General features: G+C 33.8%; 2 protein-coding genes across 5 annotated transcripts in view; both read left to right on the top strand.

Moving 5' to 3' along the window:
• The window catches only part of cyfip2 (cytoplasmic FMR1 interacting protein 2), a 33,403-nt gene extending 26,176 nt beyond the window's left edge, over positions 1–7,227 (top strand). For 2 of the 3 annotated variants that reach the window (XM_051127328.1, XM_051127327.1), the window contains exons 25-29: positions 3,139–3,211; positions 3,326–3,420; positions 4,911–5,149; positions 5,283–5,430; positions 6,906–7,227. In XM_051127328.1, the coding sequence (XP_050983285.1) occupies positions 3,139–3,211; positions 3,326–3,420; positions 4,911–5,149; positions 5,283–5,430; positions 6,906–7,073 (723 nt within the window). In that variant the 3' untranslated portion in view covers positions 7,074–7,227. The other variant, XM_051127329.1, reaches the window with a different exon arrangement.
• A 4,430-nt stretch (positions 7,228–11,657) lies between these two features.
• Positions 11,658–15,396, top strand: foxa (forkhead box A sequence). Of its 2 annotated transcripts, none has more exons than XM_051127168.1 (2): positions 11,658–11,915; positions 14,121–15,396. In XM_051127168.1, exons 1-2 carry the CDS (start codon positions 11,856–11,858, stop codon positions 15,189–15,191), a joined length of 1,131 nt encoding a protein of 376 aa, XP_050983125.1. In that variant the 5' UTR covers positions 11,658–11,855; the 3' UTR covers positions 15,192–15,396. The 2 variants fall into 2 exon arrangements, 1 of the variants encoding a protein (XP_050983125.1); XR_007829033.1 differs by lacking the exon at positions 11,658–11,915 and adding an exon at positions 12,268–12,537 and having other exon boundaries at positions 14,121–14,258.
• Positions 15,397–19,097: the final 3,701 nt, after the last annotated feature.

The following is a 19,097-nucleotide window of genomic DNA, read 5'->3' as shown; positions in this document are numbered from 1 at the left end:
ATGGTGTATTATATGGGGAAATAAGTGCAAAGCTAAATTATGTGAAAGCATATGAAAAGTGTTCTCAAAATACTTTTCCAAGGTTGGCATGTCTGATCTTTCATAAAATGCCTTTTCTTCTGAGTAATTATGATTTGCTTTATGGAAATACTTTTTTATAATGTTGACGCACCAAAATTCAAGGCCTAATCCTTGACGTGTCTCAGCTTGGCTTTGCAAATCAGCTGCATAAAGAGGCAGATTTGAATTTGTATAAAGTGTGTGTCATACGCTGATGTGTATGCCAGTGTGTGTGCGTTTCTGGATGTGAATATTAACGAATTACTGTGTGTATGTTAACGAGTGTGTGGGTGGAGGACACTGCTGCCATCTGCCCCTAAAAAGCAACTTTATTTCTCATTACACGCTGGCAACAACTACAGGTGGTAAGGAATTAGGCCTCATTCATGTAACCGAACCACAAACTGACTGAACGCACACTCTTCCTGGTTTTTATACTTTTTCTTTAGTCACTTTTGTGCCGTGTTCTGCCATGGATTCAAGGAGGTTAGCGTCACCGAAACGAGAGAATAAAAGTCGAAATGTAAAACGGCGCTGTGAACGACTCTGCACGTGCCCACTGGGTTAATATTAAGAGGCTTCTTTAGGAGCATTTCCTCCAAAGGAAGTCTTCCTTGCTTTCATGGCAGTCACGACTCCTCTCTGGCTGCCTGTGACGTCCCGTGCTGGTGCACATCTGCTTCCATACACTTCTCTTCTTCTGACTGTAACTCTTCTGATGCCTGTTTCTCTTGTGTTTCTGTTTGGGTCTCTCTCTCTCTCTGAAGCATAGTGAATGTGTCGGATGATCATTGCACGCTGATCTCTCATTAACATTGTTTCTGTCAGGGTGCTCTTCTGGTCGTCTCTCTCTTCTTGTTTGGGTGTTGTTCGGTGCTTGTTTTATTATTGTGAATGAAGTGATTTTTGCTCAAATTTGTGTACCTCATTGATTTGAAGGTCATTGCCATGAGACCTTTAAACTTTCACATTGCATTTGATTTAGGGTTTACACCACCTGCAACAATAATAATTTATTTATCACATATTTTAGATCTTTCTGTGTTTATAATAAATGTTGATGTAGAGTTCATATTAATAGTTAGGTGTTGGTGGATTGGGCATTCACATGGCCCATTTTTGTGTTAAAAAACAGCTAGATGGGGTATAACAGACTGAAACGTAAAATACACAAGTCTCAAGACTTTTTTTTTTATGTTAATGTCTTAAAAATGTTGTTCAAGCCACAAAATGCTATGGGGCATGTCATGACAACGAAGGACAATCTGCATGCAAGCATAGACCAACTTTAAAAAATAGCATTAAATCAGTGAAATAAGGAATATGCCACTCTATAGGGTAACCAACATATCTTCAATAAATATATAAAATCTGTATTGCACAGAACTACTAAATTCCTCACAAAAATATGCGTATTATAAATAAATATGTATACTTATGTATATTAATAAATATGTAAATATTTATATAATTTATATAAGTAATATAAATATCTAATAAATACGAGCATAATAATAGAATAATATATGCATAATAATAGAAATGCTGTTCATAACAGGTGATTTAAAGGGGTTTTTTTTTAATGGTTTCAGATTTCAAGTAGAACCAAGCTTTTTGTGATCAAATTATTGGATGAGATCGGGTCGGAAATTAATTAGGGCTTGTGGCAAAAATGCCACCGAAATGAACAAAAATGTCCCATAAATTCAAGACAAAGAGGCAAAAAATGCCCCTGCACAATTCATCAACGTATTACGGCTGTCGCAATTAATATTAAATGTAAAAATGAATAAAAAAGTGCCAATTCGCAGAATTAGATTCACTCACATTGCATCTAACTGCTTTTACACACTGTTTTGTGCAGCATTGACTCTTATAATCAATCAAACACATTTCTGTTGAACTTAGGAATGCATTGGCCAATCAGAGGTGCTTAGATTAGTCAGCGCTGAAAACTTTGAGTGTGCACGCTCGCAAATTCTGAAATGAAACAAAAGCATTTTATATTGTTTTCTACAATATTGTTTGGAAATGCCTTAGAAAAGTGGAGTTTTGGACAATATTGGCATGAATCCTTTTTAATTAGTGATAATTTTGCACTGATAAGTGACAACACAAACTATGAACACTTTTTTTTTTTTTTTACATAAACAGTTTATACATAGAAAAAAATACATTTTCAAAATATCCACCGTTAGCAGCTATTAAAGCTCTACATAATCTGGGCCTAAATTCATTGTATTCTAAACTTAATTGGCAATCAGTTGTTGAAGTTATTAAGGTGTGCTGACCCAAAAATCTTTTAAAAACCTGGGCCAGGTTTAAACCAGTAAGCAGGCATCACAGCTGGCAAAGGGGCATGTGTGACTTTGACATGTATATATTGCCATTATTATGTAATCAAAATGAAAATTATTATTGCTGGTCTTCAATGATAATGTCAAGTTACTTTAATGTATTTGCACCAAAAAATGATAAGGATTTATGCTGATATCGTCTAAAACCACACTTTGCCAGGGCTGTTTCCAAACTTTTGAAGGGCAGTGTATAAAGAGCAATAATCTACTAAAATGATTTTTGTCACAATATTGCAGCCCTTATGAAAGCCCTCCTGTTTTTACATGTATAATTTCAGTACAATTTAACGAAGTCTGTTGTTATTCACAACAACTTAAAATATTGATTATTTAAATTTAAACATTTGAGATTGAAGACATCGTAGAATGGTTTTTATGATAATAATAATAAGGTGATTATAATAGTTGACCTCACAAATGTAAAAAATACCCCTGGAAATCAATTGAGATCCTTTTATCAGTCCTATATTTGGTGTAATCATTTACCGTTATTCAGACAAAGCTTCTCATTCAACATGAATTCCACACAAATATCATCATATTTAGAATCAAAATGTTACATTTTAACATTTTCATACATATTACGACTAACCCATTTTTACACTAATGTGTGTTGTTTGTGTTATGTACAGCTTGATTCAGATTTCATTGAACAGTGTGATTAAAAAAGCGTTTCTCATTTGTTCCTCATCATGTTTCTGTGCTGTTTGTTTGAACTCAGTCACAGGAAGAAGTTTGTGACTTACTTCATGCTGCACCATTCCAGAACATCTTACCGAGGGTCTATATCAAAGGTGAAAAATTAAATTAAAAAATCATGTTCCTATTCAGTGCTTTCTGATAAGAAATCTTCATGTATATACAGTTTTAAACCTGTTGAAATCTTCCTCTAATGATTAATTTTACAGAGGGTGAGCGACTTGAGGTGCGGATGAAGAGGCTGGAGGCAAAGTATGCTCCACTTCACCTGGTGCCTCTCATTGAAAGACTTGGGACTCCACAGGTGAGGCACTTACAGATCAGAGACGACAAAATATATATAATGCTAGCATGTTCATTTTTTTTAGGTGTAAATGTTTTGTAACATTGTAAATGTCTTCACTGTCACATTTCATCAGATTAATTAATATGGAAGCCCATTTCCGCCACTGAATAAAAAATAAAAGTTTTTTTCCTCAAACACACAATTCTGATGTTTATATTACACAATTCTGAGAAAAAAGACTCACTAAACTTACAATTCTTTTTTTTTTTCTTAAAATTGTGAGATATAAACTCGTAATTATGAGTTATAAAGTCCAGTTTTGAGTGGGGGGAAAAAAGACTGATACGTTCTCAGAATTGCCAGAGCTGTTAATGAGTGCGCACGCTCACAAATTCCCTCGTCACAAACAACACAGTGCAGATACGATGTAACTAAAAAATTAATTTCATAGCTTCAGTGATTATAAGGGGAGTTTTTTTGCATCTTGTGCAAGAATTAGCTAACATCATGAAATGACATGTTTGTCTATGTAGCTAGAATGTGACATGCCCAAAACAAAAAATGTTATATTGTTTTCTATATCAATATTATTAATCTTTTTTTTAAATAAAAACTTTTTTTTTTTCTCAGAATTGATACAAATTTGCAATTCTGACTTTTTTCTCAGAATAGTGAGATATAAACTTGCAATTGCAAGTTATAAAGTCAGAATTGCAAGATATAAACTCACAATTCTGATTTTTATATTACGCAATTCTGACTTTTTTCTTGCAATTCTGACTTTTTCAAATTGTGAGAAAAAATTCTGTTTTGACTTTCTTAAATTGTGAGGAAAAAACTTGCAGTTGTGAGTTATAAAGTCTAGTTTTGAGTGAGAAAAAATTATATGTTCTCAGAATTGTGAGTTTATGTCTCACAACTCTGACTTAACTCACAACTGCATGTTTTAAAGTCAGAATTGTGAGATATGAACTGGGCTGAAAATGCCATTATTATGCTGTGTGACCTTGCTGAAGGTCCAGAGGCAGAACAGGAAAGATCACTGAGAAAAAGAGTCAGAATTGTGAGTTTAAATCTCACAATTCTGACTTTATTTCTCAGAACTGCAAATTTATTTCTCAGAATTTTATTTCTTATAGTTTTTAAATCGATATTCTGACTTTATAATGCACAGTTGCGAGTTTATATCTCACAATTCTGAGAGAAAAAGTCAGCATTGCGAGATGTAAACGCACAATTTGTGAGAAAAGGCTCAGAATTGCGAGAAAGTCACAACTACCTTTTTTCTTTTTTTTATGTTAGTGGCAGAAACAGACTTCCATCATTTAATGCCTTTTTGCTGAATAGAATGATGAATTTCCTTGAAAAAAAGTCTTACTGACCCCAGATTTTTGAATGGTAGTGTGGTTTATGCAGGTTTATTAGACTGTTTATGCATGCAGTGCAGTACATGAATGGGTTGATTTAGTCTCCATTTTAACGTTTTGTTTTTTAATACTCTTTCTTAGCAAATTGCAATAGCACGAGAGGGAGACCTGCTGACGAAGGAGCGTCTGTGCTGCGGTTTGTCCATGTTTGAAGTCATCCTGACACGCATTCGCAGCTTTCTGCAGGACAGCGTGTGGCGAGGCCCTCCCCCGACCAATGGCGTCATGCATGTGGACGAGTGTATGGAGTTCCACCGCCTCTGGAGCGCCATGCAGTTTGTGTACTGCATCCCTGTCGGCACACACGAGTTCACTGCAGAGTATGTCAACTTCATACAAATACACATTCAGCTAGATTATTTTGAATAGTTATAGTAATTTACACAAATATAACAAGCACTTGTTATAGGTTTACATCATATAACTGAAATGTTTTGGATTTGTTGTATTTAGGCAGTGCTTCGGTGATGGTCTGAACTGGGCTGGATGTGCCATTATTGTGCTATTAGGACAACAACGTCGCTTTGACCTCTTCGATTTCTGCTACCATTTGCTGAAGGTCCAGAGGCAGGACGGCAAAGACGAGATCATTAAGAATGTGGTACGTTTCTGATTTCTTAGACTTGAACTATTTAAAAATGACATAAAACATTGCAGGAAACTCTAAACATGGTCAGCGAAGCTATATACACTACTGTTCAAATGTTTGGGGTCAGTTTTTTTTAAAACATTAAACTGTTTAAAAGTGAGAGTAAAGCATTTATAATGTTAATTAATGTGAATCGACTAGATGATTTTTTTTAAACCTGAAAAAATGCATCATCCTTATTAATGGTGTTAATTTCAGTACCAAAAACTATGATGAAAAATGTTCGTTGACAAGCTTTTTTCCAATAACTAAAACAAGACTGACAAGACGACAGTAAGGTCATTAAACAATAACTGACTACACTACCAGTCAAAAGTTTTTAAACAGTAAGATTATTCATGTTTAAAAGAAGTCTCTTCTGCTCACCAAGCATTTATTTGATCCAAAGTTTTAAAATATTTTTACTATTTAAAATAACTGTTTTCTATTTGAATATATTTTGATTTTAAAGCTGAATTTGTAGCATCATTACTCCAGTCACATGATCCTTCAGAAATCTTTGTATTATTTAGCTGTTATTATTTGCTGTGTAAAAAAAACTATTATTATTATTATTATTATTATTATTATTATTATTATGTTGAAAACAGCTGAGTAGAATTTTTTTCAGGTTTATTTGATGAATAGAAAATTCAGAAGAACAGCATTTATCTGAAATAGAAATCTTTTGCAACATTATAAATGTCTTTACCATCACTTTTGATCAATTTAAAGCATTCTTGCTAACTGTATTAAATGTATTAACATCTAATACATAATATCATTGACGATAAAAGGCGAGACTAAAGTGTATTTTAAAAAATAAAAACTATACAAAAATCTCTTTATTTTCATTGAGAAAAATAAGGAGACAAAATATTATTGTGGACTGCTGTACATGCCTCTACTTTTCAAGCGTTCATGTGTGCGGTTGCCAGATATCAAGAGTTCAAATCCCCAAATCAGAGCTTCTCTGTTGAAAAGGATACATTTTCTGCCTTGTGTTTTAACTTAATTTTAGCAATCTGGCAACCATGTGCATATGCTTGCTCTTTATTACGAAAGCACATGATTAAACTTGCACTGAAGACTCTGTTTTGTTTCACAGGACTAAGACTAATTTAAACGACTAAGACTAAATTAAAAATAACTGACAAAATTAACACTACTTTTTACAAAATAATTAAATGGCACATGTTTTTGAGCAGCAAATCAGCATATTAGAATTTAGAAAGATTTCTGAAGGATCATGTGACACAGGATTAAATTACATTTTAAAAAAGGTTATTTTTAAATTGTAATAATATTTCACAAATACTACTGTTTTTACTGTATTTTGATCAAATAAATGCAAGCTTGGTGAGCAGAAGAGACTTTGAATAGTAGTCTAAATGTCTTAACTGTAGATGTGGGCTTCTGTATTTAATATTTTGTCATGCATCTTTCAGCCCCTGAAGAAGATGGCCGACCGCATCCGGAAGTATCAGATTCTCAACAACGAGATCTTTGCCATCCTCAACAAGTACATGAAGGCCGTGGAGACAGACAGTTCTACTGTGGAGCATGTGCGCTGTTTCCAGCCTCCTATACATCAGTCTCTGGCCACCACATGTTAAACCAACTTTATTTGACTTCCAGCTATCCTATTCTTCCTCTGGTGTGACATTGGTCTCAAACGTAGTGTACAGGGCCTTTGAGCTTTCAAGATTGCCTCGGCTTTATTTAAACAAGAGACAAACCTCCAGTCTCGCCACATGGTTAAAAAACAAAGTAGATTTCTCAGTCTGTCCCAGCTGTTACAGTATCTAACCCTTATAATTATCAACACTCACTATCCGTTTTCAGTTAGATTCGGAATGAACCGGTTTGAGAGTTAAGGACTGCTGAAACTATTTCCAAGTCACCAGAGGAAGTTTTAACAAATGTTAAGTTCTAGTAAAAAAAAAAAAAACTAAATATAAATGACTTTTGATTATAAATAACTATTAAGAGAAAACATGATTGATGTCAGTTTTGTTTTGTTTTTTTAACATCACGCCATTCAGATTTCATTTATAATAGTATTTGCATGTACCTCACAATCCCATATATCCTAATATTGTTTGTACAGACCAAAAAGCAAGAGTACATCGAGTTATTGACAACTATGGACACAAATGTTCATAAATCTCCCCTTTCTAATTCTTTTATGCCCAGAATTGTTTACAGAGTTCTGTTCTCTTTATTGTATTACAGCACTGGTTTACAGATCTTGCATTTGTAACATCCATCATTGTAAATGTTGCGGTTTGATGCTGTCGAGAAATTGCGTGTAGTACTTGTTCTAATTTTATTGGTACTTAACTGGTATCAGTATTTGCCTCAACTATTGAAAAGTAACCTCACTTATCTTTTCTGTCAGTCTTTGGACTGTTAATCTGGGCTATTTTATACACAATAATCATGTGTAAACTAGTGAAGCAGTTCTGAAGTACTAATAACTGGATTTGTGCTGTGATGACATCTCTTTAATCATCTCTTACTGTTAAAGACTGCAGTAGCACTAATACTGCATTACCTTGGCTAATAATGGACAAAAAGGCAAAAAAATTGGATATCAATATCAAGGTTACTAAAACTTCCAGAAATTTTTCAGTATTTACCTTCACAGGCCCTTCAGCTTCAGCAGTGTTAGACAGATTTGCAAGCATTCTGTTCAGTTTTTGTAATTTATGTGGCTGTTGTAAATGTAATCTCACGAATGCTCATCATTTTTTTGTTATTTCCTTTTTCCTGGAGTTTTCAGATTGATTTTAATCTGTTTTTAAATAACTGTTGAATTAAATGGGTATTTTCCAGTAATCTATTTATGCATAAAAGTTGATTTTTCTTGCTCTCGGAAGGGTTAAAATGTGAACGATGATGGAAGAAAATGTTTTGACTTTAAGGAAGTGCTGTTTTAAAAACTCAAAGCATGACAGGTGTAATTTATTGTCATCATGGATCTATTTGTGACATGAGATTTTTGTTCATATTGTTGTACAAGTGATCATGTTTTGAAATACAAAAAAGGAGAAAATAATACAATGTACAACAAATGGTTCTGAACAGGAATTATAATTATGTTGTATTTCCATGAAATAAAAAAAAAAAGATCTAACGGAAACTGGCTTGCTTGCTTGCTTTCTTTTTTTCTTTCTATGCATTTAACTTCAAAAGAGTATTTAGTTCCAGAACAAAATTTAAAGATGTGTACATGTACTCACCCCTTTGTCATCCAAGATGTTCATGTTTTTCTTTCTTCCGCCGTAAAGAAATAGTTTTTGAGGAAAACATTTCAGAATTTTTCTCCATGTAATGGACTTCTATGGTACATCGAGTTTGAACTTCCAAAATGCAGTTTAAATGCGGCTGTAAATGGTCCCAGCCAAGGAAGAAGGGTCTTATCTAGCGAAACGATCGGTTATTGTAAAAAAAAATATATATACAATTTATATACTATATTTTTTTTTTTATACCTCAAACGCTCGTCTTGTCTTGCTCTGTCTGAACTCTGTTTTTTCCGGTTTTAGACCGTTAGGGTATGTCGAAAAACTCCCATCTTATTTTCTCCCTCAACTTCAAAGTCGTTCTACATCACTGTTTTACCATTTTGTAAAGGGTATTTTATCTTATTTAAATGTTAACTTTGCAAAGACTGGGTCGGTACTTCTGCAGCGATGTAGGATCATTTTGAAATTATTTTTGAAGTTGAGAGAGAAAATGAGATTAGAGTTTTTCAACATACCCTAATGGTTGTGAAGTAGAAGAAACATTTAAACTGCATTTTGGAAGTTCAAACTCAGGGCACCATAGCAGTCCATTATATGGAGAAAAAATCCTGAAACGTTTTCCTCAAAAAACATAATTTCTTTACGACTGAAGAAAGAAAGACATGAATACTTTGGCAAGGGGGTGAGTACTTTATCTATAATTTTTTTTCATGCAAATTATTAAACTGCAGCAGCATTTTAATCTAGAATGGAGCTAGATTATCACAAACATCTTCCAGTTGAATAAAATAGTAGTCCTTTGATATATTTGTTACCAACACAACACTTTATTTCATCTTCAAGAAAGGTAAGAAAGCTTTATTTAAGAATGTGTCTTCAGATATTACTGTGTTAATGCCCAATTGGTGATTTAATCAGTAAGTTCCTGTCATTTCTCACACCTTGGCTAGGTCTGAATAGGATGTAATTAATTGCCTTGTTTTTAAGAACATTTCATCTAATGCAAGAGGCACTTAGCACTAGATAAACATTTCCCCCACATGGGGATGATGGCACAGCTGGAAATGTGAGGAATCCACTGTTTTTTGTTGTTTTCAAAACTGTCTCCTCCATTTGTGGATGTTTTCAGAAGTTTATGCATATTTTGGTCTCTCTTTTGTCAGTATGAATACACAGCTCATAAAGTCTGGTTTGTAAAAGCAGGAGTGTTTCTTGAGGCCTTCTGATTGGCTGAGTTGAACTGGCAGGCAGATGAGGGTGAAGCTTTTAAATGGCACACAGAGTAAATGTTTGCTTTCCATCAATAAAAATGACACCCAACACCCCCAATCCGCCAAACAGCTGTCTCCCACAATGGAGAGGACGGAGATGTGGAGGGAGAGAAAGGGAGAGGGGTGAGTTGTGACCGCTGAATGAGACACAATGCCAACCTTACAGACTTTTAAAAAAAAGAGAAAGAGAGGGAGAGATGCACATGAATGTATTTCTGGTTCAAGGATCTTTATAGTAGTATCAGTGTCAGAAATATATTTTAAGTTAACATTAAGGGGCTATATTTACCTTTTCTAATCATCTAGAAACATATTAGGTGTGATCATTTTATGTCACATTACATTAATAGATGTATTTGAGAATTTGTATTAACCATAAAAAAATTTTTTATTTAGTTTATAATATGCCTATGTGTATCTAGGCATAAAATACACTACCGGTCAAAAGTTTTTGAAGAGTACGTTTTTTGATGGTTTTTTTTAGTGAAGTCTCCTCTGCTCACCAAGCCTGTATTTGTTTTACAGCAAATACTATGAAATATTTTTACTGTTTAAAATAACTGCTTTCTGTTTTAATATATTTTAAAAAGTAATTAATTCCTGTGGTCAAGGCTAAATTTTCAGCATCTTTACTCCAGTCACATGATCCTTCAGAAATCATTATAATATGCTGATTTGCTGTTTAAGAAAAAAAAAAATTGTCAGTATTATTATCAATATTTAAAACAGTTGAGTACATTTTTTCAGGATTCTTTGATGAATAGCAATATCCAAAGATCAACATTTATCTAAAATAAATAGCTTTTGTAACATTATACACTATAACATTCTTTTTTTTTTTTTTTTTTTTTTTTTTTTGGAAACTATAGAAATTAATACTTTTATTTACTAGGGACACTTAAATTGATCAAAAGTGATAATAAAGACATTTATAATGTTACAAAAGATTTCTATTTCAGATAAATGCTGTCCGACTGAACTTTCTATTCGTCAAAGAAACCTGAAAAAATCCTGCTCAGCTGTTTTCAACATAATAATAATAACAATAAATGTTTTTGAGCAGCAAATCAGAATATTAGAATGATTGTGACTGGAGTAATGATGCTAAAAACTCAGCTTTGAAATCACAGGAATAAATTACATTTTAAAATATATTAAAATAGAAAATAGTTTTTTTAAATAGTAAAAAAATTTTTTGTTTTTGCCATACTTTGGATCAAATAAATGCAGGCTTGGTGAGCAGAAGAGACTTCTTTAAAAAAAAAAAAAAAAAAACTCACTGTTCAAAAATTTTGACTGGTAGTGTATATGCATTTTTAATACTTTTAATTTGTTGCTGATTATTTTGTTTTCACATAAAATTCCACAAATATAGTCTTAGCAAAGCATAAAAATTAAATTTAGGAATTGAGAAAGAAAGAAGGACATTTCAAGTCTTTTGTAACTTTACATTATCAAGAGATAATCTGACCGTTGTTGTTATCTTGGACGTTTACTTAAAGGCGTTTGAACACCATGTTTTGGGCTAGGCCTATAACTGGACATTTTGTGACAATAAAATTTGAGCTCATCTTTTTATTGAGGGCGTGTAATTGCTCAATAAAGTGACTAAAGCAGTGCAGTAGTGTTCAGAGGGCAGGAGGTGGGCAGGACGCTGGTCAGAGGGCGGGAGATCAGATTCAGCCCTCGCTCATATATGGGACTCGGTCTGTGAGGAGCAGCACACTTAACAAACTTTCCTGACCGGACACCTACAGCAGTTTGCACACAGTGCTGTTGGGGTTTCAAATATTGAGATACTCACTGAGAATTAAACATCGTTTTACTGAATTAAGCCATATTAATTAAATAATTATTTAGTTGAATAACAGAAGACATGATTGACGAAGTGAAACGGGAGAGAAGCGATCAATGGATGCCATATTACTCCAGCGAGGTAAGTTATGTTCCTATGGGAGAAAACATTTTATTCAATTTATCTATAAATTTGTCATTTATAATAACTGATATTTAATAAATATTCTTAACTTTAGTTGTTTTGTCCGTCTAAATCATTTTAAAAATTAAAAAAATTGAAGTTACTATATTTTTAGCTTTTTGTTTTTCTATCAGTTACGTTTTTTTAATTAATTAATTTATTATTAAACACAAACATAAGCTAAAACAGAAAAAAAAAAAAAACTTTGAAAACATCGTAGTCTAGAAACAGGTGACTAGAAGCCGTTTGAAGCGTTTTATCTGTGTGACGTGTTCACGTTAACGTTCCCATGGTTTTACGTTGTGCTTTCAACTTGTGTGTGGTCTCGCAGCAGTTAATTGATTGACTCTGTGATTGTGTTGAATGTCTCACGCTTTGACACTCGTGTATGACTTACAATCGGCCCAGCACGGGCTCATAACCAGAGGGGCGTTTCGGAATCCGAAACACGAAAGCGGGGTACCGACTTGAAAGGGCCGAATTATTACGAACGCTGTCCATCGGGGGAAAAAAGAACAACTGAAAACAGCAGTCGTGCCCCCAAATACCCCTCTGTCATGAGATAGAAAAAAGGCGGACGGTGAGTGACTTAAAAAGAGACAAAACAAGGGTGAGAAGAATAGCCGGACTAGCCGGATAATGGGGTTATCGGCTGGGTGGGTGGTCAGAATACATTTACATGGCGTTACCCGAGGCGCCAAGGTTCGGTTTGCTTAGGAAATCAGGGACGGACAGGGATCTATGGACGCCGACGTCATCCATAGCAAAATCGTCATCATCGACAAGATTTATGTTTCGGTTTTACCACACAGTTTTGTAATAATTATACCCAATTTGACGTATTAACCGAAAAAGTTGCTTATTTTGCATAACTTTTTTCATAATAATCACCTTCACAAGTTCAACAGATGCACATTCGATGTCAAATATTAATACAATTAATATTAATATTAATGACCCAAAAAAGCAAAACCAAAAAGGTCAAAGAGCAGAAGACGGAACATTAAAGTACAATCAAATCTACCTTTCAAAAAAATAAACATTCATTTAAACTGTTTTAATTGTAAAAAACAGTAATTTTTTTTACCATTTAAAATAACTGTTTTCTATTTTAATAAATTTTAAAATGTAATTCATTCCTGTGATCAAAGCTCAGTTTTCAGCATCATTACTCCAGTCTTCAGTGTCACATGATCCTTCAGAAATCATTCTAATATGCTGATTTGCTGTTCAAGAATGTATTATTTATTATTATTACTATTATTATTATTATTATCAATATTTAAAACAGTTTTTCAGGATTTTTTGATGAATAGAAAGATCCAAAGATCAGCATTTTTCTGAAATAAAAAAGCTTGTGTAACATTATACGCTATACCAATCAAAAGCTTGGAGTCAGGTTTTTTTTTCTTTCCTTTTCTGTTTTTGGCCAGGGGAAAAATTGTATACTTTTATTTGGAAAGGATGCTTTAAATATTATATATAAAATATTATATATAAAATTTAAGATATTTCAGATAAATGCTGTTTGTCTGAACTTTCTATTCGTGAAAGAAACATGAAAAAATTCTACTTAGCTGTTTTCAACATAACAATAATAATAATAATAATAATAATAAATGTTTTTGAGCAAATCAGAATATTGGAATGATTTCTGAAGGATCATGTGACTGGAGTAATGATGCTAAAAATTCAGCTTTGAAATAATGAAATAAATTACATTTTAAAATATATTAAAATATAATTTTTGTTTTTGTTATGTTTTGTTAAGTTATGTTTTTTGGATCAAATAAATGCAGGCTTGATGAGCAGACATCTTCTTTAAAAAAAAAAACATTAAAAAAATGCTAGTGTAACTTTCTGCTATGGTTGTTTTAATAGTTTTTGGTCAATAAAAATCCTATTATATTAGTAACAGATTCAACAACAACTGCATTTGATTGGATATTATTAAATATATAATATATTAGAAAACAGATTTTTTTAAAATAACTGTGTTTTAAAAATCAGAGCTATTTTTCCACATTTTTAATGTGATTTTTGGACCAAGGCCTTGGTTAACATCACAGCCTCTGGCTCTCACATCACAGTAATAATAATAAAAATATATCTATTTTCAAATATATCTATTTTTAAATCTAATGATTATTCCATACATTTTAGGTGTTCTATGGAGCAGACAACCTGCCGTTGGGTCCCAGAGGATATTCCCCCCCAGAGCATCACTACCAGACTTACGGCCCACCGTGTGATTCAGCAGCTGCGGGAAACACCGGGAGACTCGGAAGCCCGGTGGGAATATTACCTCCACCAAACCCCAAAGGATACGCTGAGAGCAACTCCAGTGAACCTGAGTTTCCGGCGCTGAAATCAGTTTACAGACGGACCTTAAGTCATGCCAAACCACCATATTCCTACATCTCTCTCATCTGCATGGCAATCCAGCAGTCTCCAGCTAAGAGACTGACTCTGAACGAGATCTACGACTGGATCCGGCAGCTCTTCCCCTACTACAGACAGAATCAACAGCGATGGCAAAACTCAATCCGACATTCCCTGTCGTTCAACGACTGCTTTGTGCGTGTACCGAGATCGCCAGACTCGCCAGGGAAAGGCTCGTACTGGGCCCTGCATCCCGACTCCGGTAACATGTTCGAAAACGGCTGCTACATGCGTCGCCAAAAGCGCTTCAAGTGTCAAAAGGCGACGTCGCCATCAAAAAATTCAGATGGGGAAGCGGTGAAATCGGAAGGGAAGAAAAAAAAGGTGGAGGTCAAGTCAGTCACCTCTTCTTGTAAATCACCTGTACCTCCCACAGTTGACACCACAACACAGCATTCAGGCATTTTACCAGTGTCTTATCCCACAACCAAAGCAGCTTCTCCTTCTCATCTTCCTCAGCATGTTACTCCCTCACATACTTTATTTTCCACCCAGCCTCCAGAGATCTCAACACACTTGCCGTCTCTGAACGTCCCGTTTCCAACAATGCCCAGTCCCAGCTTGCAGTCTGTCCCTCAAGCCTCTATGGAAACCAGCTTGCACTGTGAACCAGCATCCCAACATCCCATTTCTGTCCCAAGACTTATGGACTTCCAGTACTGCGAGAGTCCTGTGAACTACCCGGTTTACTGCCAGTCTAATTCCCATCCCAGCTTCACCTCTTATGCTGGAGACTCTGTTTACTATCCTGGATTTAGCATGTGTTCTGCTCCTCTTCTGAGTTCCTCCTGATCAACGTCCTGTAGAGTATTAGGAATGGATTCATTTGTTTAGATGCTTATAATTGCTGTATATAATAGTTGATGGACACCTCATAGCTGGAGAAGTATCTGTTATCTGATGCTGAAGGATTCTTTGATTCTCTGTGAATGTTTCGAGTGAATTCAATTGAATTGAAGGTGTTTGAAGATGCATATGAACGTGAATTCCTTGCTGTAAATCTCAAGTAAAATTTTAAATGTTCTAAAAGGTGTTAATTCTATTATTTGTGTGTCTGGTGTGAGGTGCAAGATTATAATCACACTTTCAGGCTTTCACTTTATTTTACTGCTGCATTTTTAAAATTCCTCAAGAGAGTGTTTGGGGAAGAATCAACTCAACAGAGGCATTGTCCTGCTCACATTGTAAAAGAGAAACATCATTTCCTGTCCCGACATTCCTCACACTAACCTGAACGAGACTGAAAACTAGTGACCACCTTTAGAAACCACCTTTAAATAATTAGAAAATGCACAATTAGCATAAAATAGAGCAGACCCTGAACAATAAAGTGTATGTATAAAATAAACAATAATTAGATAATATAAAATAAATTGAGGAAAATTATGCATATCAATTTACATGTAAATGTGTTTACAAAATACATATTTATGGCACGAAAATAATAAAAATAAAACTAAATTATAAAATGTTTCTAAACAGAAAATCAAACAAAACAACATGAATAAATAATACACAAAATGTGCACACGAAAATAATTAAACAATATAAAATAAATAATTTAGGAACATTATGCATATTAATTTACAAGTAAATGATCTGAAACATATTAACATGTCTTTTAATAGGCAGAAAATAAAATGAAATAAATTATAAATAAAATTAGATATAATAAAATAAATCTCATAAATGAATAAAAAAGCATATTTAAATTACTAAAATGTCTCTTAAGAGTCAGAAAAAGAATTAAATCGTATTTATTGGCAAATACAATTATATAAGATCAAATAATTAAAAATAAATAATAGGAATATTATGCTTATTAATCTACTAGTAAATGAGTTGAAAAATAATATTATTGGTACAAACAGGTCTCTAAACAAATAAGGCAGAGAAACAAATAAATAAATAATACTACATAATAATGAAATAATTAGATAATATAAAATTAATAATACAAGGGGATTATGTATATTAATTTACTAGTTAATGAGTTTAAAATACAGATGCATACAAATGTATGATGCTTACATGTCTCTAAACAGACTGAAAAATGCTACATAAATTACTAATTCAATTAAATTGTATGATAAAATAATTATGATAAAATGAATTAATATAAAAGTTAATTTACAAGTAAATAAGATAAAAAACTAAATTAAAATGCTTATTATGACACTGACATGTCTCTAAACAGGCAGACAAAAACACTACATAAATTACAAATTAAATTATATGATAAAATAATTATGATAAAATTAATTAAAATAAAACTTAATTTACAAGTAAATAAGATAAAACATGAAATACAAATGCGTATTTATGACAATAACGTGTCTTAAGCAAAAAAACTGCACGCTGCACAAACTAAAATCAAACTACAGACTACTTCCCTGATAATATAGGATAGGTTAGTGGTTAGTGTCCAGACACGTCTTGCGATTTTGACTGTTTAGTGTGGTTGGTGTGGTGTCTCATGGGCTGAATACTAGCAGTAGGAAGGTTGCGACCCCCTCCATCCCCTCCTAGCCTAACCTTTGATTCCTGGGTAAGCAGGATTGTGTTTGAGTGTATGAGAACAATGGGAAGACACTGGTCTTAATGGTGGACCTCCCCAAAGCAGTGTCTTCTCAACAATGGGACACAGGGACACCCACAGCGATCTGAGCAGAAGCCACAGACCCCTCAGTGTGTGTCCGAGATTCAGAGAGAGGGCGAAACGTGAGGAGTTCATGAGCTTTTGGGGCTGTGATCTGTTCCTGCGCAAATGATTGTCTTCTTTAGAAGTCGACCCGTCGACTGATTCTGCTGTACGTTGATATGATGGATGACTGTGCCGTGACTTTGTAAATATCTGAAGAGTCTGGCTATGTGTGTATTCAGTTCTTAGCATTACAAGGGTGTGAATGTGGATTTGTGGGGTGTGAAGATGCTCTCTGCAGGTCATCAGTAGGCCAGATGTGGATGTAGACTGTGAGGGGGATGGGGGCAGGAGGAAGGGACTCTGCTGCCAGGTGACTGTTGGAAAAAAAAGTTTGTCAATAGGGTGTATGTCAAACGTCACCTGACCAAACCCTGAAAACAGATCTCATTGTTCACACTTGTTGGAGAACGTGTTAACAGTCATATTAAATAATGGCAATATCTACCCATACAGCACACGTACGTCTGCAAGATGTCTGTTTAAGATCGCTTCATCTGGAAAGCATCTGCTGTGTACAAACATCTGACAAACATCTTTAAGATGTCAGTTTTACATTCATTCTAAATCATACACATCTTAAAGACATCTAATAAATGTCTATTTGACATCTGATTGGGAACATTCTATAGACAAATTGCAGATGAGCAAACACTCTAAAAAATACATCTTCCAGATGTAAATGCGGACGTTAAATAGACGTCTTTGTGATGTACGTGTGCTGTCAGGGTATGGACTAATAAGGTAATCCGTTAAACTAGCTAGCTGTTTTAATTTGTTGATGTCTTATTCCATTTTTATATGTAAATGTTAGTGAAAAGAATAAAAATAAAAAACGTTTAGATATCAGTCCTTATATGTGATGGACATTGGCCATTTGTAAATTTAATGGGTGTGTCTTCCAGTCTCATCCACTTCTAGTATTTTTAGCTGCACAAAACAGGTGTCGGATTCGTGAACGAGTTGATTCAATTAGCCGGTTAAATCGGTTCTCGAATCACACTGAACGATTCATTTGTGAATTGGATTGAGCAGATTGCAGCTGTTCTGAAGTCAACAACTCACTGATTCAAATGAACCGGTCAGAGCGAGCCAAGAACCGGAAATTGTTGAATGTACACATGACCATATTTGTGTATTACCATCTGAACAGGGTAAATTTTCTTTAAAAACTGAACATAACGTTATTTACCTCGTTACAAATGGTGTAAAAGTAGTGTTTGCGTAATGTTTTTCTCAAAATGCGAAGACATTTTGAACAAATGTAACCATTTCGGCAACACACGTTTTGTTTTTACTCATTTGTATATACTATATGATACGTTTTGTTATTTTCACTTTTTTGCACACTTAAATTATTAGTAATTGGTAATAGTAATTATGACATGTATTTTTAGCAGAAGGATGGAGTATATAAAATTTGAAAATAAACTAAATATTCGTCAATCAGTACTTTTCATTTACTTTTAATACTTAAGTACATTTAAAATCAAGTATCAAATTTATGCATTTCTGAATTTATTGTAAATTAAATGAATGTTCACTAGCATTCAAAAGTTTGGGGGCAGTAAGTTTTTTTTTTTTTGGTGAAATAAAACATTAGGATGCACTAAATTGCTCAAGTGAAAGTAATGACATTTTATACATATAAATATATAATAAAAAATATGCATAATATACAGTATATATATATATATATATATATATACATATATATATATTATACATGTGTGTGTGTGTGTGTACTTATTTTTTGCTACATTGTGGGGACCAAATGTCCCCACAAGGATAGTAAAACCTGAAATTTTTGACATTGTGGGGACCAGCCTTTGGTCCCCACAATGTTAAAAAATTATTAAAAATAGTAAATGATGTTTATCTGAAAATGTAACAATGCAAACATGTTTTCTGTAAGGGTTAGGTTTAGGGTTAGGGTTGGGTGAGGGGATAAACAATATCGTTTGGTCAGTATAAAATCTACAGAAGTCTATGGAAAA

The sequence above is a fragment of the Labeo rohita genome, chromosome 14, assembly GCF_022985175.1.
Source record: "Labeo rohita strain BAU-BD-2019 chromosome 14, IGBB_LRoh.1.0, whole genome shotgun sequence".
Taxonomy (NCBI): domain Eukaryota; kingdom Metazoa; phylum Chordata; class Actinopteri; order Cypriniformes; family Cyprinidae; genus Labeo; species Labeo rohita.
This window is presented reverse-complemented; position numbering and strand designations above follow the sequence as displayed.